General features: G+C 59.0%; 3 protein-coding genes and 1 non-coding gene across 5 annotated transcripts in view; 2 read left to right on the forward strand and 2 right to left on the reverse strand.

Moving 5' to 3' along the window:
* Positions 1-926, forward strand: part of FANCI (FA complementation group I) — an 82,903-nt gene extending 81,977 nt beyond the window's left edge. For both annotated transcript variants that reach the window (XM_039217206.1, XM_039217197.1), the window contains exon 38: positions 382-926. In XM_039217206.1, the coding sequence (XP_039073137.1) occupies positions 382-462 (81 nt within the window). In that variant the 3' untranslated portion in view covers positions 463-926. The remainder of the gene's footprint in view (positions 1-381) is intronic.
* POLG (DNA polymerase gamma, catalytic subunit) lies at positions 308-17,394 on the reverse strand. Its single transcript, XM_039217217.1, has 23 exons — positions 17,257-17,394; positions 15,731-16,501; positions 12,756-12,951; positions 11,538-11,702; positions 11,269-11,415; positions 11,044-11,123; positions 10,114-10,296; positions 9,863-10,014; positions 9,568-9,694; positions 8,455-8,691; positions 7,506-7,626; positions 7,227-7,334; positions 6,802-6,909; positions 5,839-5,999; positions 5,118-5,171; positions 4,900-5,017; positions 4,322-4,457; positions 3,989-4,235; positions 2,617-2,739; positions 2,310-2,478; positions 1,990-2,198; positions 1,141-1,301; positions 308-731 (listed from the first exon to the last, which is right to left on the reverse strand). The coding sequence occupies exons 2-23, from the start codon at positions 16,339-16,341 to the stop codon at positions 673-675; spliced, it is 3,672 nt and encodes a 1,223-aa protein (XP_039073148.1). The 5' UTR covers positions 16,342-16,501; positions 17,257-17,394; the 3' UTR covers positions 308-672.
* Positions 16,850-24,636, reverse strand: part of LOC120219813 (collagen alpha-1(I) chain-like) — a 42,054-nt gene continuing 34,267 nt past the window's right edge. The window contains exon 10 of the mRNA XM_039216680.1: positions 16,850-17,424. Within this exon, the coding sequence (XP_039072611.1) occupies positions 16,850-17,424 (575 nt within the window). The remainder of the gene's footprint in view (positions 17,425-24,636) is intronic.
* TRNAR-UCG lies at positions 17,654-17,726 on the forward strand. The gene has a single exon. It is a non-coding gene; the product is annotated as a tRNA-Arg (tRNA).

Consider the following 24,636-nt stretch of genomic DNA (forward strand, 5'->3'; position numbering starts at 1 on the left):
CACGCCTGCGTCTCGGCCTCCGCGGGCCTGTTAGCACCCGAGCCCCTACCACTTTCCTTGGCTCAGGTCTGTCTGACACGGAGATTTACACAAGACCCCCGATCTGTGGCTTCTCAAAAATTTTGAACCTACATTCTTTGGGTGAACACCTCCCAGGCCCTGGCCCCTCCCCCTGCACTGAGCGACGCAGCACCCGGGCGCCGCTGGCCTTGCCCCCTGCGTCTGTCCGGAGGAAGGCCATTAGCACGGGCCTCCCCCCTCCTAGGAGGTTGTCCTGTCTGTGGGAGAAAGCACCACCACCACAGGCTTTGGTGAGAAGATAAAGGATTTTTGTTTTTATTTCGCTGCCCCTCAGCAGGCCTGACTCCTGTCCCCTTCTAGGGCGCTGCAGCAGAGCGCGAGGGGCAGGACCGAGAACCCGCCACGAAGAGACGGAGAAGAGAAACGAAATGCCTGAGTTAATGTGAACTTCGGGGCTTCTGCTTTCTTGTTACCCAACACGCACGGCGCCCCGGTTCCGACTCCACTGCACCTTCAGGTGGGGGCCGGCCTGAGGCAGACCCGTTTGCAGAGAGCGCAGCTGAAGCAGCCTGAGTGTGGGAGCCCGCGGCACCCCGACGAAGCTCCACGGGAGCAAATACGGGGCCTCTGGGCAGAGCTACGGGCCGGGCTTCATTTTTCCAAGGAGCCTTTGGTGAGTTCAAGGATCTGGTAGATGTCCAGCGCTTCACCTGAAAGACAGTGCGAGCCGCTCAGGAGGTTTCCCCGGAAGCGAGCAGGGAGGCTGGAGGAGGGGCAGGGTCACCCGGGGGAGTGTCCCTAAGAAGTTAACTATCTTTTTCCTTTAACTTGTTCCAAGTATTCAAAGCACAGTTCCTTCCACCTGAGAATGCACTTTAACCTTCTACAATAAATCTTAAAAAGCATTTCTGGTGTGGGAGGAGAGTGAGTATTTGAGTTCTGGTTTCTTTCCTCACGTACTGCAACCAGCTTTCTGGAACCCTGTCCCTCTGTGATTTGAACATGTTCACTTGGGACCCTGGCACATACTTAACTGAAGCAGGCGTGGGCTTCCGTGCCAAGGCCACTTTCTAGTCCCCCTGACGTGTGGGGCATAACGAACAAACGTGTGCAGCTCACCCTGGGGAATGCCGTATCTCCTTTCCATCCCGGTTGGGTTGGAAGGGGTTTTACAATCCATGGTCACTTCCTTCCTGAGGCACTGGTCAATGTCGACTGTACTGAAAAAGGCGACTGACTGGGGCAAGTCCTGGAGACCCAGCTTGTAGGCAAACATGCACCTGGAAGAGACCCAACCTGCTGTCAGGCGTGGCCCGCACAGCCTCCGCCCGCAGCCCCTCCCTCCGACACGGAGGTGAAATCAGGGCCTCGAAACACATCTTTCTGCCCCCGCGGTTTGGTGCACTTCACGGATGTACACCGTCTGACTTACGGGGCCTCCTAGCTTTGTCAAGAGGGCAGTGGAGACGGGGTAACGCGTATAGAATACTTGTTAAACCACCAGGACACATCTGGTTCCCAAACGGGTTCTGATGACAGACTCCCATGGAGCTCCAGTTAGCATTTAGTTAAACCACGCAAACGAGAATTTTTCTATAAGAAAATACGGCTTCGTATATAAAATATTTAAGTTACGTTTAAACTTGTGGCACTTAAGGAAACACTTGTGGATGAAAGAAAAACCTCTCAATTGTGTAGGAACAGAGAAAAGCTACCTGGGACTTGATCTCCAGAACCACGCTGTGTGCCCAGGCGGGTTCCGGATGACCGCCACTCCTCCGAACCCCTCCCGGACCTGTGACCGCTCCCTGCCTCCGTGCTGGGGTCTGGGCGCACAGCTTCTTTTCAAACCCAAGAAATCTTTCTTAAGAGTAGAGCCCCGTCTTTTAAGACCCTATTTTCAACTAGACCTAAAAACCAAAGCCAGCATTTCCGGGGCGGGGAAGCCGCACGGGAGGCGGCGCGCACCTGGTCAGGAGGTTGGTGATCTGCAGGGCCAGGGCCGCGCGGTAGCGGTCCTCCTCTCGCACCAGGTAGCGGACCTCGTCGTGGATGCTGATGCAGAAGCGCCCGTCGATGGCGAATTCCTCAAAAAGCCACTTCATGGCCACGAGCATGAGGTGTAAATAGTCCACAGCAGAGCTCTGCACCACCCAGTTCACGCGGCTGGTCATAAACTGGGGCGGGGGGGGGGACGGCGGGTCAGCAGGCTTGCGCTGCTCGCCCTGGGGAGGAGCCCTGCCCTCCCCGCAACCCCTCTGCTCCCGCTCCAAGGACCGCGGGATTACCTCCCCCTGGACGGCCGCGGGCTCCAGGGCGCGGCTGATGCGGCAGCCCAGCACCGGTGTGCACGGGGCGGCAGACGTGGCGATGCTCTCCAGCTTATTGAACATCTCGGACTCGGTGCCCCCCGTCCACGCCCGTTCGGCAACCACCTCCCACTTCTTCCAGTGGGACCTGGGGACCAGGGGAAAAGGGCAAGCTTTGCCTTTCGGCATCTCAGAGCTGAAAACGCACTGCAGCTCTCCCAGGCCACCACCCCCCCCCCCCCGCCCCCTGCCCCCACCGCCTCCCGCGTATACAGCGGGTGCTCACTTCCTAGAGGCTTCTCTCTGGATCCTGCGCAGATCCTGCAGGGAAACCCAGCCGTCTTCGGTCCTGTTCACGGGCAGCTCCAACTCCCTCACCAGCCACTCCCCCTCGTCCGAGAGCCGGTACCTGCGGGCAATGTCCCCGTTACCGCGCCTGGGGGATGGCCGCGTGTGTGTCAAGCCCGGGGCCGGGAGTGTCCACAGATCCCCACAGGCTCTGCTTCAGGGGGAAACCGGCCCAGAGCCAGCGAGGGACTCCCCAGGAGAGGTGAGGCCCAGGCTGTCGTGGGCTGTGCCGTGCTGGCCCGGGAAGGGCCACACTCTGCCACGAGAGCAGGTGCCGCAGACACGGATCCACCCATCGACCAACAGCTGCCACGTTTCAGTTGTGGAGGCAGCGAGGGCCAGCAGCCCCGGAGGGGACAGTGGGAGCTGGGACCGCCCCGCGGGAAGAGCGCATTTGGAGGAAACCACACACGGCCAGGTCCCAATGATCACCTGGTTCCCACCACCTGACTCCTGGCTTTGGCGCAGCCGGGTCACCACCAGGCCTGTCCCCTCATGGCCCCAGAGCCTGTCACGCACCACCTCACAGCAGCACCAGGGCTTGCCCTCCTGTGCCCTCGGCCCAGACTCCTGTGTGACGCCATCAAATTCTCCCGAACTACAGCCTGACCTTTGCCATTGCTGCTCTCGCCCCCGCCCAAGCACGCCCCCCCCCCCCCACGCTGCATGGCACCCCACCTCCCTGTGTGCACGTGTGCAGTCACGGCCACACTGTCCCCTGCCTGCCCTTCGGTGTCACGAGGAGGCCGGCTACTAGGATGTGGACGCTGCACAGCGCACCTACGGAAGCCGGCCGCATACCTTCCTCCCTCACCCCTGCTCCGGGAAGCCCCCCAGGAGCCCACCACGGCCCCAAACACACAGAAGGCGCCCTCAGAGGAAACGAGCCAGAGCCCGGGGAGGCTTCCTCCGGTCACGGTCAGTCAAGGGTGTCAGCGCTGCACGGCTCCCTCCTGTCAACTGTCGAGGTCCCACCCCTGCCCACGGGCTGCCCCGGCTCCGCGCCCCAGTTCCCGCTGGGTGTTCAGCAAGACCGCAGCTGCTAACGTGCTGCCGCTTGGCGGCAACGCGACAGAAGTACAGCCCCGACTCTGACTCTACGACCGAGCCTGTTTAAGGTTACTGAAGACACAAACGTCACAACCTAAGCACAAACCATCCTGGACCAAGGTCTGGGGTCTGAACGGAACGGGGACAAGAAAGGCTCGGGCAAGGAGAGAAGGGAAACAGGAGGGGGACACGGGGGCGGGGGGCCCGAGCAGGCCTGACGCCTGGAGGGGGAGTAACCTGCATGGGGGCGGGGCCCTCACCGGCGAAGGCCCTTGGTGACGGCGTACATCTGCTGGGCCTTCTCAGCGGCCTCCTGGCGCGTGAGCCGGTGGTTGAACTGCATCAGCAGGCGCTCGGCGAATGGCTGCCCCGCCCCGTAGATGCGGCCATAGTTGAAGACCTTGGCGTGTTCGCGGCTGATGCCCACGGCTGCGGCGGTCTTGCTGTGCAGGTCGGTGCCCCTGCTCTTCCTGCCCTGCAGCGTCATCCAGCCAAAGGCCGTGCAGCCTGCGGGGGCGAGCGGGGAGGGGGCGGTGACAAACAGCCCCAGAGCCGCGTGGCCAGCGAACGGCCCGGCCCCGCTCCCGGCTCACCGTGCAGGCCGGCGAAGTGGGCGTCCCCGAGCACGGCTGCGATCCACAGCTCCTGCGAGTCCACGTCGGCACCCACGAGCACGTAGCCGGGAGGGGCCTGCACCATGGCCTTCAACTCGCTGCCCACTCGGTCAGGCTGCGGAATAGTGAGGTCGGGCCCCACGCCGAGAGCCCAGTGAGCCCCGATCCCCGGAGCCGGACTTGACAGAGAATGCTGGGCCTGTCCTGGGGGCGCCACACAACGGCCCCAAACTCCACAGTTCCGGGGGTGGCCGCCTGGCAGCGGCGGGGTGACAGGTAGAGCCTCCCTCCCTGTCCCACCTGGCCTGACACCGGCCCCCCCGCAACACCCCCACAGCTGTATGGATCCCGTGCACGTGAACAGCGGGCTACGCGGCGGTACCCGGACCCCGTCTGCTGCAGGAAGAGCAGCTGTGGAGCTAGACTTGACCCGGAGCCCTGCCCGCCCCAGACCTCAGGCTCCTTTCCAGGCCCCTCCCTCCCCATGCCCTCCACACCCCAGTTCCTAGGGACACAGCAGAGGAAGAGCAGGGTCCAGAGGCACAGAGGGCACGTACCCGGGCGTTGCTGGCAGTCAGCCATGTGGGCTCCACAGCCCGGCGGGTGATGGTGCCGGCGGTCACCACCTGAGGCAGGATGGCCCCGTAGCGGCCTTCCTCGTCGTAGTGCGGGTGCCTGGCAAGGCGGGGAGAACGCGAGTCTCGGCAGTTTGCCTGGGCCCTGGGGCCCACCCCGCCCGGGTCTCCCCTCCCCACGGTCACACAGCAGGCCATACCGGGTCACCGCACGGGGCAGAGCCGACCTGGGCAGCCACACCACCATCTGGGAGCTGTGGGGACAGACGGACTGAGGCTCAGAACATCCGTGAGGAGCAGAAGCCGCCCCTATGCCCAAGCTGTGGGGGCTACGGTGCCCCGTCCTTCCTTGCCCAGCCTCCGCTCTTCCCACAGGCCTCATCCAGGACAGGCCCAGGAATCTACCATTCCGGAGCGCATGCCAGCAGAGAGCCAGCCAGGCCTCCTCTGTCAGCCCCGCCACAAGTGTCCCCACCCCGCCTGGGACAGACCTCAGCAGCCACGGTAGTGCCCTTCCTGCTGCGGGAACAACCTCCCACCCCCAGCCACGAGCCAGCCTTCCCGAGTTCACTGCCATCCTCGGCCCCAGGACCCAGTTCCCAGCCCTGGCGCGGCGTATGGGCCACCAACCCTCGACGGTCGTCAGCCACACCCGGGCTCCGGCACTTAAGCATCAAGGCCCCGCGGCACCTCTCTTTCCACACAAACACAGAAACAAGCTAGGAAGGCAAGAGACTTGCCCACGGTCCCTGGAACCCGGACCCCAAGTAGCCAGGCCCCGAGACCAGAGCCAGGCTGTCCCTCCGGGGCAGCACAGCCAGGGTCAGGGCCCCTGGGGGCCCGGTGGGGGCCGGGGGGCCCAGGGCTGCCGTGGCCCGGCCAGGGGTACAGACACGTCCCCGCCCTCCCACGGTGACCCACCTGATTCGTTTATGGGCATTTCTCCAGAAAGAGATCATTTTGTTGATTTCCAAGGCGCGGGGCCCGCTGCGGCCTCCCGGGCCCGCCTGCAGCGTGCCGTCCTCCATCTTGGCCAAGAAGTCCTTGGCAAAGGGGCTGCCCACGTTGCAGCTGCCACCATCCTGGGAAGGGTAGAGGAAGCAGGGGCTGGAAGCTGGTCGTAGACCAGAGACCCCATCAACGCCCTGTACACCTCAGCTCTGCGCCACGCTGAGCCCAGAACCTCGAGCAGAGCCGCCTGGGGCAAAGCCCTGACTGCAGCGCACGCGCACTGACACAAACGCACCCAGGCCCCTTCACGATACAGCCGGAAGTCCCCCCTAGTGGGGGGGGGGTGCATTCCAAGGTCTCCAGAAGATGCCTGAAACCACGGACAATACTGACCCATAAGCGTCCTCCCTGTGCGTGTATCTACAATAAAACTCATCAGGTGCACACGGCGAGAGTAACAATACCGAACAGACAGGACAACTGCCTGTAACAAAAGCTAAGTGACTGTGGCTTCTCCCTCTCAAGGCATCTCACGTACCAGATTCCCCCTCCTTGTGCTGCCGGAAGATGAAGGGAGGCAAGTGACGCAGGTACTGGGACCAGTGTTAGGCTACAGGTGACCTTCTGATGACACGTCAGAAGGAAGATACCTGCTTCTGGACCGCAGGTGACCCGGGCCACAAACCATCAGTCAACAGAAGCCATCACGTCACAGGATGGCAGACACCCAACAGGCCTTATGTCCTTCCATCCCACCCCCACACCCCTCAGAGAACACTCGGAGCCAGACGGTGAGCCATCTGGGATCATGCTCTGCCCCACCACGCATGTCATTCCTGCAGAGGGCGGGTCCGGGGCCGAGTCACCCTGGGGGCCCGTGGGCCCCAAGCACAGAGAGGGTGGCAGGGGACAGCCGTGAACCAGGACACACACCTTGTGAGGCAGCTTGAAGAACCAGCAGCCGGGAACATCCACATCGTTGTAAGGTCCGTTGCCATGGTGATAGGCCGGCTGGCTGGCTCTGGGGCCACCAGCAGCAGTCTGTGGGGGCCACACACCTAGATGAGGCCCCGCTGCGGCACCTGCATTCGGCGAGGCCCATGGGGTCGGGCGTGGGAAAAGGGCCTGAAGCAGCGAGCAGGAAGCCGGGGGACCGCAGGGCGGGCCGGGCCGCGAGTCTCGGGCTTCCTCCTCTAACTCCATCAAACACCGGGAAGCCCAAGGGCAAGGCGGCTTCTCCCAAACCCCCAGGTCCCCGGGAATGCGCCGGCAGGGGAGAGAGACTTGGCCACAAGAGCGGCGCCCGGCCACCCAGCGCCCACCCAGAGAAGCCCAGAGCAGAAGCCCTGCTCGCTCACCAGAGCTGGGGGCTGAAGGGGGACTGCGGCTCCACAGCGCTCCGCCCTAGCCTCTGCCTCGGCCTCGGCCTCCTCCGCCTCCGCCTCCAGGCAGCCCAGCTCTTCCACCTGGATGGGCCCAGGAGCCCAGGAAGTGAAGCAGGGGGCCGAGCCGGCCGTGCTCCACCAGCCCCTCCCCAAGACACTCACACAGCCCAGGCCGGCCTGGGGGGAGTGCCCCCGCGCCCCCATCGGGAAGGCTGCCCGTCCTTGGGAGCCCAGCTTCGGGGCCGCCCTCACCGTCTGCCACATGGCGCCGCCGTCGGTGAGCAGGAACTCGTCCGCCAGGCCGGCCTCCTGGGGCTCCGGCTGCTGCTTCCCCTGTTCAAGACAGTGCTTCCTGTACAGGGACTCGATGGCTCTGGGCAGAGAACAGCAGCGGCAGCCTCTGATTACTGGGGCCCCCTCGGGGCCAGGCGGCTCGCCGGGGGCCTTCCACAGCTCCCTTTCAGTCCTCAGAACCAGCTCTGAGGCGCAGATAGACAGTGCTGTCCCCGGTCCTTAAGGAGGGACAAATCACAAGGGACACGGCACTCCGGTGGCAGGCTAGGGTGCAAGGGCTGGTCTGACCCAAATCTAAGCTCCTCTCAGAGCACACGGCGGCCGCCTCTGCCGGAAAGGCTCTGGGAGCAGAGCCCGGGAAGTCAGGACGGGCCACCCCTGCTGGACCCCAGCCCCTTCTGTCCCAAAGGCCCCACAGGTGACTCAGGCTGTCCTGCAGGGCCGGGCCTCGAAACCTGGGCCACTTCAAGTGCCATGGCTTGTCCCCGACGCCTGTCAAAAACTCAGGGTTTAGGACCTTAGACAAGTCAGCTGACTGCCCCAGGCAAAATGGGGCTAACCGGTCCGTCTCGCCCCAGGGGAGCGCGGCAGGGGGTTTCCGAACCCAGAGTATCACTCGCCCAGCCCATTACGCTCAAGCCCATCTGCCCCACCGCTCCTGACAGCCCCCGCTCTGAACGTTCCTGCGAAGGCAGCCTGGGTCCAGCAAGACCTTAGGACAGGGCGCTAAGCGTCTGCACTCCCACAGGGCTCTGGGGCCCAGAGAGAAAGGGCGGCTACGGAGAAAAGGACCCAGACTCTCAGACCCCAGCTCTTCCCACTAGCCCGAGCCGGGCTTGCGTACCTCAGCATTGGGGCGGGGGACTCCTAGACCCCACCCCCTTCCTTCCTTGAGCCTAAGCCTCACCTGTAGGGACAGGCTGCCACGGCTGATGCCGGACCATGTTCTGCCGGCGCCTGAGCCAGGTTGTCCCGCCGCCCGGGCACCAGGTACCCCCAGCCGTGCCGCTCCGAGAAGTGCAGAGGGAAGCCATCCCAGGTCATCGCCATGAGTTTGGGAGTGACCCGCATCTGCAGGCTGAGGAGGCTGGGGCCCGGGGTCCACGCAGGGTCATCTAACCGTGGGCAGAGCTTCCGGTACCACCTGTGCCCCGCCAGGAGACAGCAGTGTCACGTGGGGGGGGGGAAGGGGGCGCGGAGGACAGCACGTGACTGCAAACCCAGGTTCCTTCTCCCATGACCTGACCCCCATCCTCTAAAGCCCCCAAGGCCTTCCGATGCCCTCGGCCTAAAATCACTCCCTGAGCCCGGACCCATCAAGTCCCCTAGGTAATTCCAGTATCTGAAAAGAAAGATCCTGTGTCAGAACCCCAAGCATGGCCCAGGACGGGACGCCTTCCCAAGCTCCATTCCGTACAGGGTGACTGGCCAGAGGGGACAGCAGACCCACCCCGCACCGCTGCTGCAGAGACAGGCTGGGGCCTCCCAAGCTCCACCCGTCACACACAGTTCACACAGCCAGCCCCAGGCAGGTGAGGCTCCCGGCAACAAACAAAGAGACAATGCACTCAAGACACCACACTCGGGGTCGTGCAAGTGCAAAGTCAGTAGCCCGCTGTTCACCCTGGCCGCCTGTTTTCTTGTCTCTGCCAGTCAGTGAGGCTCAAATAAAAAGTCACCTCCTCAAGGAAGCCTTGATCTCCCCAGACAAAATTAGGTACTGCTTCAATCCCGCTCACGCCCCCTCCCCAGAGTTACAGAGACCGCGGGTCCCGCCTGGCTCCTCCTCGGGACAAGGGGCTCCTGGCGGGGAGCTGTGTTCCTGTCTGTGCAGTGGCTGCTGTGGGCCCGGCACTCAGGGGTGCAGTGTGCTCGCACCAAGTGAGAGCAGGGAGCCGGGGTCAGAGGAAGCAGGTGCCCGGAGGACTGGAAAACGGCCAGGCAGGAAGGGCCCCCACGCACACCACCTCTGTGCTGAGGCCCGGGACAGGGGAGGCCCCTGGGAGGGGACAGGACTCACCCAGGGTGTCCAGGAAGGTGCTGGGGCCGCTTGGGCAGGGTCTCCGCGGTCCCCTTCAGGTGCTCCAAGCAGGCGCGGGCCGTGACATCTCGCTGAACCTCCTCCTCCTCACTGGGGGGGCCGGGGTCTGCACAGGGGGAGCAGGACGGTCAGGACCAGGGGGATAGGCATTCAGGAAGTCCCGCCCAGCTGACTCCTCCCTGGAAGGCTGGAGCAGCCCCTTGCGACGGCCCCCGGGGTGCCAGGACCTCCCCAGGGACCGCCTCTGCCCCACCTCCCGCCGGTGCCTCCCCACCTTCCTGATCCTTGGCATCCCCAGGGGCCCCAGCCCCCTCGGTGGGCAACTGGCTGGCTGCAGCTGGCTCCTTCCTCTTCACTTTCACCTTCTTCTGCTTAAACTCTCGCTGGTCCCACTCCAGGTCCCAGAGCCAAGGGTCTTCTTTGTACCTGCAGAGCCAGGCCAGCAGGGCAGGGGTCGGCCAAGCTAAGGCAGGCCTCTGGCCGGCCCACGCCCCCGGAGACCCTGCCCTCCCGAGGCCTGGCTACCTCTCTCCTGAGAGCAACTGGCAGGCGTCGTTGGCCAGGTCCATCAGCGACTTCTTCATCTCCCGCTGGAGCTCCTCGTAGGTGCTCTGCGCCTCGGTCAGGTACCGCTCCCAGTTCTGGTTGACAGGCAGGTAGGAGACCCCCATCTCCAGCATGCCGGCCAGGGTCACCGGGTGGGGACACCTGGGGGGCGAACGCCACGGTGGTCGTGAATCACAAACAAGGCTGGGGCCCAGTCCCTGAGCCCGGCCACCCGTGTGGCACAGCTCTGAAGTGAGACCAGGGCCTCCGCGCGAGCTTGACTACTTCGTAGCAGTGGGTAAGTTGCTTCACGTCTCTGAGCGTCAGCTCCTAGAGCTATCAAACAGATACAGGACCACCCCATCCTCGGGGGTAACACGGGAATTACAGAGCCAAACACGAAGAGGAGGCCACCTCCCGAGTAAGAGTGAAGTGCCAGGCACCGCGCTCGCTGCCGGGGTAGTGCGCTTCACAGACAGAAACACGGAGGCGCAGAGAAGCCAAGTGACTTGCCCAAGGGCAAACAAGTTACACACAGTCAAGATTTGAGCCAGGCTGGGTGACATTTGTGACTGGCCACACCTAAGAGTGACTCGCTAGCAAACATGACGAAGACGAATATGAAGGATTCAGTCCTTGGCTCAGGATCTGGGTACAGAGAGGGCGCTGAATCACCCTGGACCAGGCACAGGAAACTCACGCACAGCCCTCAGCCCTCCCCTCCAGGCCTCCGTAGAAACCCGGGGCCCAGGACCCAGGTGGCCACCGATACACTGAGTGGCTCCGTTTTCTCAACCCAGAAAGGTCAAGGTCCACAGCCTGAGAAAGACCCAGCGCCACCTGATGACAGAGGACACCGGTACCGGGAAGCTGCTGACCCCCAGGGCTCCTACCAGGGGCCCCCCTCACCTCTCCAAGAAGAGCGGAAGCTGCTGCTGGAAAACCTCATAGGTGGCCCACACGTCCTGGGCACAGTACTGCATCAGGTCCTGGCACAGGCGACAGGGAGGCGCTGGGTGGGCAGCCATCCCACTGCCATCGCCAGGTCTCAGGGTCAGGTCTGGCAGCTGTACTCCCTGGGGTCAGCGAGGGTCTGCCACGCCCACCTCCCCAGACCCCCCTCCAGCACTGTACCTGGAAGTTCGCACGGACGTCCTTCATGCTACCCTTGACAAACAGTTCTCGGGGCTCCTTCTCTAGGGGAGGCCCCCCCACATAGAGACGGTGCACATCTGCCAGGTTATTGACACTGCTGATGTCCAGCCAGTCCCAAGATGAGATCTGGGGGGGACGGGAGGGGGGCGGAGCAAGGGATACAGCAGATCAGCCTGGCCACGGGACACAGACGCCAGCTGCTGAGCCGGTCCCGAGTGCCCTGCGCTGGCCACCCACAGGGCACTCACCACTGGGCCGCTGGCTTTGCTGTGGGACTTCTGGCCTCGCTGCGTGGGGTGCCGGGCCTTGCGCTTGCCCTGCTTGGCCGCCATCCACAGACTGCGCTGGAAGCCGCTGAGCCCTGAGATGGCCATGTGCATGCTCATGGTGTCCAGGAAGCGCATGCGGGAGCCCTGAGGACGAGACAGACTGCGGCTGGGGCCGCTCCGGCCATTCTGTCCACCCACCAGCCCCACCCCTGCCCCCTCCTGTCACACAGACTCCCACGCCGAAGACCAGCTCGCGCAAGCTCGCGCTCACCCCTCCAACGGGGATGGGCCCACCCTCCCAAACCTGAGTCACCCTGGAAGTTGCAGGCCTGGCTCAGTCCCAACACACAAGTCCTTCCCGGCCTCCAGCAACAGCTCGGAGGGCCGCCCTGGGAATAGCGGCCACAACGAGGCCTTCCAGCTCCCAGGCTCAGCCCCCGGCCCAGCCCCGCCACTCACAAGGCTGCCTGAGCCTCGGCCCCACGCCAAAGCTGCGCTCACCTGCCCTGCCTTCCTCCCGGGGCGGTTGTGAGGATGCGATGAAGGCGCATTTCCCAGAAAACTAAGAACGCCACCAGCACCCACCACGTGCGGTTCTGAGCGTGTGACGTGTGTACACCGTTCACACCTCCCCGGCAACACTACGAGGTAGCTTCTGCTAGCTTCGTCTTTTGACAAATAAGGAAACTGAGGCTCAAGTATGTTAGGTCCTAGGGGCGCCTGGGTGGCTCAGTCAGTTAAGCATTCGACTTCGGCTCAGGTCACGATCTCACGGTTCATGGGTTCGAGCCCCGCATCGGGCTCTGTGCTGTCAGCAAGCTCAGCGCCTGGAGCCTGTTTCGGATTCTGTGTCTCCCCCTCTCTCTGACCCTCCCCTGCTCATGCTGTCTCTCCCTCTCTCTCAGAAATAAATAAAACATTTAAAAAAATTTTTTTTAAAAAGGTCCTCACACCTGGCTAGTCCCTGGCTGAGGCAGGATGTGAGCCCAGGCTATGTGGCCCAGAGACCTAAGCTCTAGAACGCCACACAGAGGTAAGGGCTGTTAGTACCAGGCAAGTCCTGGGCACGGGAAGCAGGAGTAAGGCTGGTCAACAGGAGGCCCTGAGCCACCACAAAAAAACAGCAAAGCCTTCCCCTGCCACTGAGATCGGAGAGGCCGCCCCAAGCCAGAGCTTACAGTGGCCCCGGAACCTCACCTGGATCAGGTACTGCTCCCTGATATGGGCTCGATCAAAGCAAACGTTGTGCCCCACCACTAACTGCTCCCACCGGTCCCGCTGGGTGGGGCCACCAGCGCCCGCAGGGACCTCCAGGGGAATGAGGTCAGCCGGCGACAGCCGGCTGGTCCAAGAGTAACGCTCTTCCACCAGCCGCCGGCTGCACCAGGAATACCTGAGACAGAGGAGAGGCGACAGGCTCAGCACAGAGGCGTTAAGCTCCGGCTCCACCCCCCACCGCACACCTGCCACCACATGCCAGGTCCTGTGCTAGCGGCTGGGACCCAAGGAAGACCACGGGTGCTCCCAACCCCCCACAGGGCTAGAGGTCAGCTGGGTGTGTGTGTGGGGGGAGCTTAGAAAAGCTTTACTTTTCAGTTCCCCAGAGACAAACGGAGCTAAATGCCACGGTGCTCGGTGACCGACACAGGCACCCGGCCCGGGCCACCAAGGAGCTCGCTGGGCCCCGCGAGTCTGTGCGGCTTATGAGCGCTGCCAGCCCCTCAGGCCTCCCAGCACAGACCAGCAGGTGTGCGGAATGCTAGTGAAGGAGCCAGACAATTCCAACAGATTTCGTAAAGCGGAAAGTTTCTTTTTTAGTTTAAAAGTGGCAAAAAAGGAAAAACAAAGAACAGAGAGACGACGACAAATGCTGCACACATACCAGATGAACCACCTAACGGCTGTGGCCCAAAGGACAGAGCGAACCCGGCACCTCGCGGACGGTGCGTGCCTCTCCGAGCGCCCCTTGGAGCCAAGGACGAGGCCGGCCCAGAGAGAGCGTGTGCGCATGTGCGGGAGAAGAGGGGTGGCGGGAGGGACTGAGGACGCCGATTTGGGGGAAAAAGGCTGGAGTGCGCGCTCAACACCCGCGAGGCTAAGCGCGCGGAAATGGCCGCTGAGGGCAAGCCTGCTGTGAACCACAGATCATGGCAACGGGTCAGAGCCGGTCAGCGTCACAGTGCGTGACCACCTGGCCGCACGTGGCCAGCACAGGTGCACAGGAGCTCCCCCGCGACCCCCTGCAGGGGGGGACGACAGGGGGTCATCTGCCTCAACAGTTTCTACAAACATGACACTGTTTCTTACGGGGCGGGGGCTGCTGGCAGAAACAGGTTCCTAGTTTTCAACCTGCCGAAGCCTAACTCACACTCCAGCTGCTGGCGCTACCCTCGGACTCAGGCTGAAACCTCCTCCCCTTTCGAAGCCCTTGAGAACACCCCTGAAGAAAAGGCTAGAAGACGTCAAATGCTGGAGGCTACGGTGAGGACAGGAAGTCTGGCTGCAATAAAAAGTCAGGCTGGTGTCAAGCCCCGGGTCTGCAGCTGTGCGTGAGAGCCGTCTTACTGTGAATTCATGATTTAAAAAAAAAGCCAAAACACAAACACCTTTGAAAAGTTTAAGATGAGTCAGATCAATGACATTAATACTCTGCGCTTTTCCTGTGAATCTCGGATCAACGCTGACACCCGTGTGATGCTCCCTCTCGGCTGCTGACCACGGTCCTTATCTTTGGGAGGCTGCCCCATGGGATGTCTAAGCCACCCGCCCCCCCTAGAAGTTTCTAGCTGCTCTGGGACTTGGTGTTACACAGCTACGGGGCAGGGACGTGCCCGAGTTCAAAGGGGACTGCTGTGAGGGGGCCCTGTCTGGTACCCCCACCCCGCTCCCCACCACAGCCAGGCGCCCAGGAGGCAGGTCCCCGAATGTGCCCAGGCCTCGGCGGTGCCCCCCGCACCACTGGCGGGAATGGGATGGAGATGAGAGGTGGGCAGGGAAGGCAGGGAGAGGGAGGAGGAGGAAGAGAAAAGGGGACTTCAGGTAAAAAATGGCCACAAGGACCGAGAGATCAAAAGACAAGTCTTTCTTGTCCCTGGTTTCCTAAGTCTCCTTCAGCCGCCACAGCCTATTTTACCTTCTCGAACGATGGGCGGCACTCCCTCTATTTTGACCCAGTTACAGAGCAAGCACTGAGATGCTCATCGTCACTGGAACTAAATCAATGCGGAATCTAGTTCGCTCTTTGCAGCCATTAATGCCTACCTTATCTATTTAGCCATGTTTTCACCATTTTCAACTGCATATTTAACATTTCGCAGCTTTCTGTACAGAGATATAGCTTCCCATAGGAATAAAGAAACTGCTAACTTTTGTGCTGGCCATGCCTGAAAGCATTAAGGTTGTAAATAGTATTTTAATCCTGGAATGAAGAATAAAAAAGGGGGAGAAACAGGGCTGCCATCATTGTTTGAAAGAGAAACGTGGGGAGCACTTAGAACGTTACTTCAAAAGGAGAGGGATCTGGATAAACCTTCGGGGGAGCAAAATGCTTGGGCGGCTGCGGGGAGGAAGCAAGGTTTCTCAACTGGGGGGGGGATGCTGCTGCCTCCTCGGGGTGGGAGCGCATGTGACCTGCCGGGCTATTCGCTCTGGTATTTAAGGGAGGGGACGGGGACGCCAAATGTCTTATACGGCCTGGGACAGTCCCCCGAAAGGGAGAGTTCTCCTGCCCACAATAACCAATCGCGCCCCCAGATAGAAACGCTGTTCAAATGCTTTGGACTAGCTTCTCGGGAAGTTATGGGGGGGGAGGGGGAGGCACCAACTCAGGGTAACCACAGCGCTCTGCTCTCCCCGCGGGTCCCAAGTGCAACGGTCTACTGTAATGGCCCCTGGCATCTACCCCCTGGCATCTACCCCATGGCCCCTGCCACCGCCTGCCGTCTGCCTGGGTGTCTGTTTACTGCCTGCATCTTCCCGCCAAACCGCAAGCTCCCGGAAAGCTAGGGTCAAGCCTCTTTCAGCCGAGCGGGAGATCCGCAGCCCCTGGAAGAGCGCCCGCGGGCCACACAGGGGGCCTTCAGTAACCTCCTCACCGAGCCAAACTATTAAGCTGCCCCCCCCCCCCGCGCCACGTGAGCTGAGGCGCCCCCCAGAGCCCAGCCCCTACTCACCAGGCCGAGGGGGATATGGCCACCGCCAATGTGGGGCAAGTTCCCTCTGCCAAGCAGACCTCCACGTCGAACACCAGGGCCCGCTCCTCGGGGATGGCCACGGGTACGGCCTCCCCCGCGGGGCCGTACCGGGTCCAGCCCTCCGCCCAGGCCCAGCTCGGGGGCCGGGGGGGCGGCCGGGCCCGCAATAACGAGTTGGCCGCCTCCAGGTAGGGCAGGCTCTGCTTCTGGGCCAGGAGGCGGAAGTGCTGGTCCAGGTCGCCCCCGTAGAGGGGCGGCAGGCGCAGCTCCACGTCGGGCAGGGGCGAGGCCGGCTGCCCCCAGAGCCCGTGCCTCCGCAGGTGCTCCACGCTGCGGCGCACCGCGGCCTCCCCGGGCACCTCCGCGCCGCGCCCGAAGATCTGCTCGTGGAGCCCTCGCGACAGCATCTGGATGTGCAACGGGCTGTGCCGCCGCTGGCCGCCCTCCGAGGACGGCGCTGGCGGCGGCGGCGGCTCGTCGCTGGGGGCGGGGGCGGGGCCGGAGCCCCAGCGGCCCGGAGCTGGAACTGGCCCTGGCCCGCGCCCGCCGGTGGTGGCGCCGGCCACCTTCTTCCAGAGCTGGCGGCTCATGGTCGGTGCAGGAAGCCCCCCGCTGGGAGTCAGGACACGGGGCTTTGGGCTCCAGCTTGGCTGCTTTTACTGGCCGAGAGACGCGGAGGGAGACACGTCCTGCCTCTGCGTTCCGGTCAGTGAAATGGGTCTGACCATGCCTGCCTTCCACCCACAAAGCCTGAAGGAGACAGACGACACAAAGGGTTATTCCGTGACCAGGCATTCCGTGTTGGGTGACGAGCCGTCACCACCCGCCCCCGCCCCCCCCCGGGCACTTCCTGCGGCCGAGGCAGTGAAGCCCCCAACAACCACGGCAGTCATCACCACCCCTGCTGAGGAAACTGCGCTTCAGGCGGCTTCGGCAGTGAACTTGGGGGGAGGTGACGGCGGTGGTTACGAGTGACGCGCCGGGAGGAGGACGCGGCGGGTTCGAATCCCCGCTCTGGCTGTTAGGAGATGCGTGACCTTGGGCAAGCTCCCTCAGGCCCCAATCTCCTCCTTAAAATGGGGCTACGGATTCTACCTGTCACACGGGACCGCTGTTTGGGTGACACAAAGGGCGAGCAAGGCGCGAGGCGCGGCCCTCGGCACCACGCTCGCTCGGCAAACGGTGGCTGACATTACCGCGACTGCCGCGGCCCGAGGGGCTAGCGCCGCCAGGTGCCAGCCCCAGGATTCGAACCCGCAGGGCGCGCCGCCGTCCCCCGGGGCCCCCACCCACGCCCGGGCTCCGGCCCGGCCCGCCGAGGGCGCCCTGCGGGGAACGGCGGCCCCGTGCGCCTGGCCGCCCGCCCGTGCCCGTGCCCGGCGGCGCCGCGGTGCGCCCTGGGACGAGCCTCCGCCCAGCTCCGGGCCCCGCTCCCTGACTGGAGAGGGAGGGGCTGCGCCGCCGCTCAGCGACCCGGCCTCCCCCGGGCCGAACCCGCCGGAAACCTCGGTCCGTCCGGTGCTTCCCGGGCCGCGGCTGCGGACCGCAGGCCGACGGAGTGGCGTCTCCTTCCGCGCGGCCTACGCAGCCTCGGGGTGGCGTGTGGCCTCCACCGACCAGGCCGCCTCGCTGGCAGCAGCAACTTCCCGTCTGCGTCCCGCTCCGTCCCGCGGCTACCCGAGAGGCAGGCGGGAGACTCCCAGCGCGACCAATAGGAGGGCCGCAAGTGGACCCGTCCGCCCGCGGGGGGGAGACGGAGACTTCCGGGTGGGCTCTCCCTGCGGAACTCTGGGAACCAAAGTCTAACCTCCCCCGCCCAAGAAACAAGTGGGTTGGTCCCAGGCAAGCCGGAGGGCGGTAATGTTACTTTTTAGATTGTCCAAAGAGCACCAGGCGTCGGGTGGCCGCGTGGCCTAATGGATAAGGCGTCTGACTTCGGATCAGAAGATTGCAGGTTCGAGTCCTGCCGCGGTCGCAGCGGGTGTGCTAACAATTTTTGGTTAATTCCTCGCCTCCTTAGGAAGATTAATGCTTCGCCTCCGTAGGAAGGTAGCATCGGAACAGCCTGAAATGTTGTCGCCGGTTTCCACCCCGCAAGGGAACCTGGCAACACCCAGAGCCTTCGGAAGTAACTGCACTCTCCCAGCGGGGCCTGTGACGTTGCTCGCCCACGCGTCCCAGGTGCGAGGGCACAGGTGTGGAGAGGGGAGAGCGAGGGGCATCCTTTGCAAGAATCTCCGTTTACGGATCCTAATACGCCGGAATGGCTGGAGTTCGCAGCGGAAAGGAAGCGGCGTCCTTCCCCAGCCGCGTGCTCCCCTTTTCGTCCCGGGCAGTCCTGATGGGTGAAAATGCTGCCTTTCGTGGAACCCTAATCTGCCTATGGGTCGCAAGCCCCCCCCCCCAAAGTGCCCGCGGCTCCCCCTGGGCTGGGGAGCCTCCCGGTCTTCGCGGTCTCTGGCCGCTGCGTCCACCTCCTCTTGCTCTCGGGGCGCAACAGCTCTAGCTTTGATGCTTCTTGGTGCGTGGTGGATAGACTGTAAAGTACCTGCCAGAATAAGGCCCACGTGAATAACAAGAGCCTGAGGGTGGGAGCCTGGAGCCCCAGCTGCGCGGATTTGAGATCAAGAGAGATTTGAGGTCGACCTGAGCTCACGGAGCTGATTAGGGACAAACCTCAGGCCCCGCTGAAAGTCAGTCTCCACCTTCCAGCCAGTGCACGTACCAGGACACCATGAACTGATTGCACAAACTGACTTGGGTATTTTTCAGGGGGTAGGGTGGGGAGATACCCAGGGAAACACACTCCTGGCCCGGTGGGCCCCCCACCCACCCCCTGCTGCCCCCAGAGAGGCAGCGAGAAGCCCCTCGCTAAGGCTTCTTAAAAAGCAGCATTGAGACTTGATTTTTGCATGCATTTCCCCTTTCTTTAAGTATGAGACATTTTCCATAGACTGTTCCGGGTGTATTTCATATACACACAAATGTTTGTTTTGTTTTTCGTTTGGCCAAAAAAAAAAAAAAATACAATCAACTGAAAATCCACCGTATTATATAATCTGTTGTTGCTGTTGTTTCGGCTTGATCTTGTACTGTTAGCATTTTTGCAACATACCAGGACGGGATCTCTGCGTAAACCAGGGAGTTCCCGAGTGGGAGAAAGACGTGGGTGACTTCTTTAGTCTCCTACTGAAATTAGCTTGTCCTTCCACTGTGAGGTTAGGCGGCGGCCACAGTGGCAGTCAGTACCTGACTGAGACTTCGTTCCCAGGCGCAATCACGGATATTTTCATAACACATTCCAGTTGCAGATTTTTCAAAATATTGTTTACACTCGGGGCGCCTGGGTGGCTTAGTTGGTTGAGCGTCCGACTTTCGCTTAGGTCGTGATCTCGCGGTTCGTGGGTTCGAGCCCCGCGTCGGGCTCTGTGCTGACTGCCAGCTCAGAGCCTGGAGCCTGTTTCAGAGTCTGCGTCTCCCTCTCTCTGACCCTCCCCTGCTCACGCTGTCTCTCTCTCTCCTAGAAATAAATAAAAAACATTAAAAAAAAAGAAATCTTTAAAAAATATATATATTGTTTACACTCATCTGTAGGTCAAAATAAGTGTCCCTAGGCCACTGCTAGATCCTGTCATTTAAATGAGTTAATAAAGAAGTACATATTACCTACCTATTCTTTCTTTCTTTTATTTTCTATCTTTCGAAAGAGAGAGTGAGCATGGGGGGGTGGGGGGCTGCAGAGGGAGAGAGAGAATCCCAGGCAGTCTCCATGCTCAGCACGGAGCCTGTCACGGGGCTCAATCTCCCCACCCTGGGATCATGACCTGAGCCGAACTCAAGAGTTGGATGCTCACCTGACAGAGCCACCCAGGTGCCCTTAATGCTCTATTCTAGTATTTCATTATCTTTAGTTTCCTTTGCAATCCTATATGTTTTATGCATTTAAAAACCATTACTCTGGGGCACCTGGGTGGCTCCGTCAGTTGAGCATCTGACTTCAGCTCAGGTCATGATGCCACAGTTCGTGAGTTCAAGCCCGGGATTGGGCTCCCTGTCAGGGCAGAGCCCTCTTTGGATCCTCTGTCCCCACCTCCTCTCTCTCTCTGTTCTTCCCCCCCTCACTTTCCCTCTCTCTCTCAAAAATAAACATTTTTTTAAAATGCTTAAAAATAAATAAATAAAAGCAGGATTCTAAGAAGATGTCTATGGCACACAAAAAAGCTAAGAACCAACCCCTAGCCTCACTGAATGTCATTTCCAGGGGATGCTATGGTTGGGTCTGCGTCATATCCACTGAGAGAAGAACCCGCCCTTCAGGTTCAGTGCCAGGAGATGTCCACCAGGGTGCCTGCCCCTCTCACCAGCCTAGTTCAGGCCGGTCTGGAGCCCTTGCCCTGGAAGGAGAGTCTTCAGCAAGGACTCAAATGGTTGACAGTGATTCCTGGCAAGGGAGGGTGCATGGTAGCACGAGTGCTTCCCTGCTGGGCTGCACCATTTCCAAGCTCCTGAGTCCAGTTCCTCCTTCCTCTCTCCTTTCCTGGGAGCTCTCTCACATCCTAAAAAAATCTATCCTGGGGCGCCTGGGGGGCTCAGTCGGTTAAGTGTCCGACATCAGCTCAGGTCATGATCTCACAGTCCATGGGTTCGAGCCCCGCGTCGGGCTCTGTGCTGACAGCTCAGAGCCTGGAGCCTGCTTCAGATTCTGTGTCTCCCTCTCTCTCTGCCCCACCCCTGTTCGCTCTCTGTCTCTGTCTCTCAAAATAAAATAGAGACATAAAAAAAATTTTTTTTAATCTATCCTGCTGGTAATAGCTATAAAACCAGAGACGTTTCCTCACAACTTCCTGGACATCTCTTCCCACTTTCTGGACGTCTCTCTCCACATAGCAGAAGACCAAGTTCATTAGAAGCCCCTTCCTAACGAAACCACTGTGTACTTTCTTGCAAACCATGAAGGTCAGTGGTCACAAATGCCGATTTTTGAAAAATCTCCCCTTCCACTGTGGTTAAGCCCTGGGAAGACGGAGCTTGTGGCTCATTGTACATCCTATCCCAGGGCCTGGCTGGGGCTTAGTAATAACAACCGGCACTGATGAGATGCCAGGGCCTGTTCTAAAGGCGCATGCAGTCCACGAAATTAATCCTCACACAGACCCTAGCGGAGAGGTGCTGTTATTATCCCCTTTTACTAATGAGGAAACTGAGGCACAGAGAGAGGAGATAGCGTACCCAAAGCCCTCCAGCTGAACCTGCTTTACTGCAAAGAACTCAGCACCTGCATTTTAGGGTGATTACCCACTGAACTTGAAAGCCCAGAGGCCCAGACCCAAGACTGTGTGCCAAGCGCTGGGCTGGTACAGGCTCTATATCACTGCTGCTGGGGCGCCTGGGGGGCTCAGCCGGGTAAGCGTCCAACTTCCGCTCAGGTCATGATTTCACGGTTTGTGAGTTTGAACCCCGAGTCAGGCTCTGTGCTGACAGTGGAGAGTCTGCTTGGGATTCTCTCTCTCTCTCTCTCTCTCTCTCTCTCTCTCTCTGACTGAGGGACTCTCTGCTTCTCCAGGGTCCCTCTAGCAAGCTTACTTCCTGGTGACCCTTTTCTGTCGGGTTTGCGAAGCCGGTCTCAATAGTTTCCGTCTCCAACGAAAACGATTACTGCTCTTCCTTTATGGGAACAAACCACTCTTAAAACAGCCAGACTGAACACCTGGGGTACCATCTTATTAAATCCTCTCGATAACCTTATTGGTACTATTACTATTCCATTTTACAGGGGAGAAAAGAAAGGCTCTTGTAGCAAATGTGAGGTTGACTCAATGATCCAAAAATCACCCAGTGAGGAGGGGGCCTGGATCAGAACCCGGGCACTATGTGATTCCAAAGCCACCAGGCCCTTCTGGGAGCCCACTCAACAAGCAGAGGCAAGACAAGTTTGGAAAGAAAGCCCAATGCTGATCGTTGCTTTGCTACTGACCCTCACCGGCAGGATTGCCATAAGATCCCAGGCCACACTGATACCTGCCCCTCTTTTCGTGAGACTTCCTCCTTTGTGCTTGACCAATGGGGACCCCCCCCCGCTTGTGCTCTGTCTCTCTCAAAAATAAAAAAAAAACATTTAAAAAAAAAAGAATAATGCATGGCCTAGAGTAACTGCTCAAAAACTGTAAGATATGATTCTTCTGTGTCAGCACTTCTAAAAAAGTTGTGCCAGAGCTGATCACTTCGAGGGCATTTGTCCCGGAAATAAGCAGACCTGTCTGACCCGGGCTTCCAAAGGCAGAAGGCACCAATCTCTTCGGCGCAAAAACACATGGAAAAAGGAGGGTTCGTTTGGGGTCAGCTTGGGCCATGCAGGGACTCCATCTTCGTATGGGGTCAGACTGGCATACCTGCGATCCGGGATGAGAATGATAGGCTGTTTCCACAATACACTTCAGAGTCCGGGGGGGATTCGTGGTTATGTCAAACCTGTGTAGTTGAAGGGCAGGAAGAAAGAGAAATTGATGGAAATGTAAACCATTGTTTTGTGGATGAGAAGCTCTCTGACAGGAAGAGACTGTCCCCCATCCATTCTTGTGTCCTAGTGTGGAGCCTGGGACACAGAGGCAGGCATTTATTTGTGTCCCTCTCTGGCTCCTGGCCAAGGGCTGAGGCACTCTCAGTCCCCGGGAGCCAGGGACGGGGCTTATTAACCAACCGGAGCCAATCAGGCATTCCTCCAAAAAATGAACAGCATTTCCTTCATATCATCAAATAGCCATGAATGATGACATTTCCAACGACAAGCGTCTCTTTTTGCTTCATTTAGTTGGGGTTGGATTTTCTGTCACTTGTGATGGAAAGAGCTCTCACTGATTAAGTGCTCGCTAAATATTTGCAGAACAAATGATTGAGCTTATTTTTTATGTCTTTAGCTAAATTTCACTGAAGTAAATTTCTCTGAGATGAAACAAGACTATACATAAGATACTTAGTTTGCAACGTGAAAGTTTGTGGTTTGCAAATCATGATTCTACTTTAGCTCTAGCACTGTTTATGATACCGGAGGTATCTCTAACGCAGAGAAGGATCTTTAAAAAAAAACTTGATACATTTCTACCATAAATTGAAAACTCTCACATCCTAATTATAATTGTAATAATACAACTACATATTACTATATAATACACAATTGCTGTATCAAATACACATTGAATATATCACACATTTCAATTTAACATATAAAATTTCAAAATAACAGATACCAGTAAGAAATCCGGGGGCACCTGGGTGGCTTAGTCGGTTAAGCATCCGACTTTCGCTTGGGTCATGATCTCGCGGTTCATGGGTTCGAGCCCCGCGTCGGGCTCTGTGCTGACTGCCAGCTCAGAGCCTGGAGCCTGTTTCAATCTGTGACTCCCTCTCTCTCTAAACCTCCCCTGCTCACGCTGTCTCTCTCTCTCTCTCTCTCTCTCTCTCTCTTAGAAATAAATAAAAAACATTTAAAAAAAAAAAAAAGAAATCCAACCAGTTTGGGGTGCCTGCGTGGCTCAGTAGGTTAAGCATGGGACTTTGCCTCAGGTCATGATTTCGCAGTTCCAATCAGCCACACTTCTCTCTCTCTTCCTCTCTTTTTCCCTCTCCCTCTCTGCTCCTCATGGGATTCTCTGTCTGCCCTTCACTCACTTGCACCCTGTCTCTCTCTCTCAAAAGAAGAAGAAGGAGAAGGAGAAGGAGAAGAAGAAAGAAAGAAAGAAAGAAAGAAAGAAAGAAAGAAAGAAAGAAAGAAAGAAAGGAAGAAAGAAAGGAAGAAAGAAAGGAAGAAAGAAAGAAAGAAAGAAAAATTCAACCAGTTTACAAAAATCCATTACCTGAAAATAAATTCCTCCATCAGAAGAATGAAACTTTATGAGCAGGATGTAGGATGAAGATACTCAATTAAGGACTCTCAGTTTCAGATACAGTTCTGGATCAATAAGCCATTTTCATTTTAAACATTTTGATGGGGGGGGCGCCTTTGTGGCTCAGTTGGTTAATCGTCCAACTTTGGCTCAGGTCATGATCTTGCAGCTCATGAGTTCAAGCCCCATGTCAGCCTGGAGTCTGCTTCAGATTCTGTGATTCCATCTCTCTCTGCCCCTCCCCTGCTCATGCTGTGTGTGTCTCTCTCTCGAAAATAAATAAACATTTTAAAAAATTAAAAATTTTGATGGTATGGGCTGCCTGGATGGTTCAGTTGGTTAAGCATCTGACTCTTGATTTCGGCTCAGGTCATAATCTCACAGTTCACGGGTTCAAGCCCTGCATCACGCTCTGCACTGACAGTGCAGGGCCTGCTTGGGATTCTCTCTCCCTCTCTCTCTGCCCCTCCCCTGCTTGTGCTGACTCTCTTTGTCAAAACAAATACACTTTAAAAAAATAAGATAAAGTTTTGATGATAATCAACCTCGAGAAACTCAATCCACATGTGTGTGTGGCCAGAAAGACAAAAGGTATTGAACCGCCTTCTCTGATATGCTTTTGCCTACTTTCGCATATTTTGTATATTAGACAAGTGTCAATTTCTGAAATGGACATTTCTACAAACTACCGGGAAAAAGTCTGCATAGGGATGGACCTTCGCACACGAGGACCCATCCTGGGGGCAGTGTTATAAGTGTAGGCTGTCCTTGTAGACAGAAGACCAGAATCACCAGTTCCAGAAGGATGAAACGGGCTCCCAGCCCTGGCCAGGGCCCTGTGGCCTGTTTTGGCAGCTACAAAATTGTGAATCCCATGTCCTTTACCTGTTAGATCCCAGCCAGGCCCAGCCTGGTGAGCAATGTCCTCTTTGGGTTGAGCTCTGGGCAGCCCGCAAAGACGGTAAATTAGGTTTCTTGCAATTTGTTTGTCACAAAAGGTTTTGA

Source organism: Hyaena hyaena, unplaced genomic scaffold (genome assembly GCF_003009895.1).
Source record: "Hyaena hyaena isolate Hyena2069 unplaced genomic scaffold, ASM300989v1 scaffold_13, whole genome shotgun sequence".
NCBI lineage: Eukaryota > Metazoa > Chordata > Mammalia > Carnivora > Hyaenidae > Hyaena > Hyaena hyaena.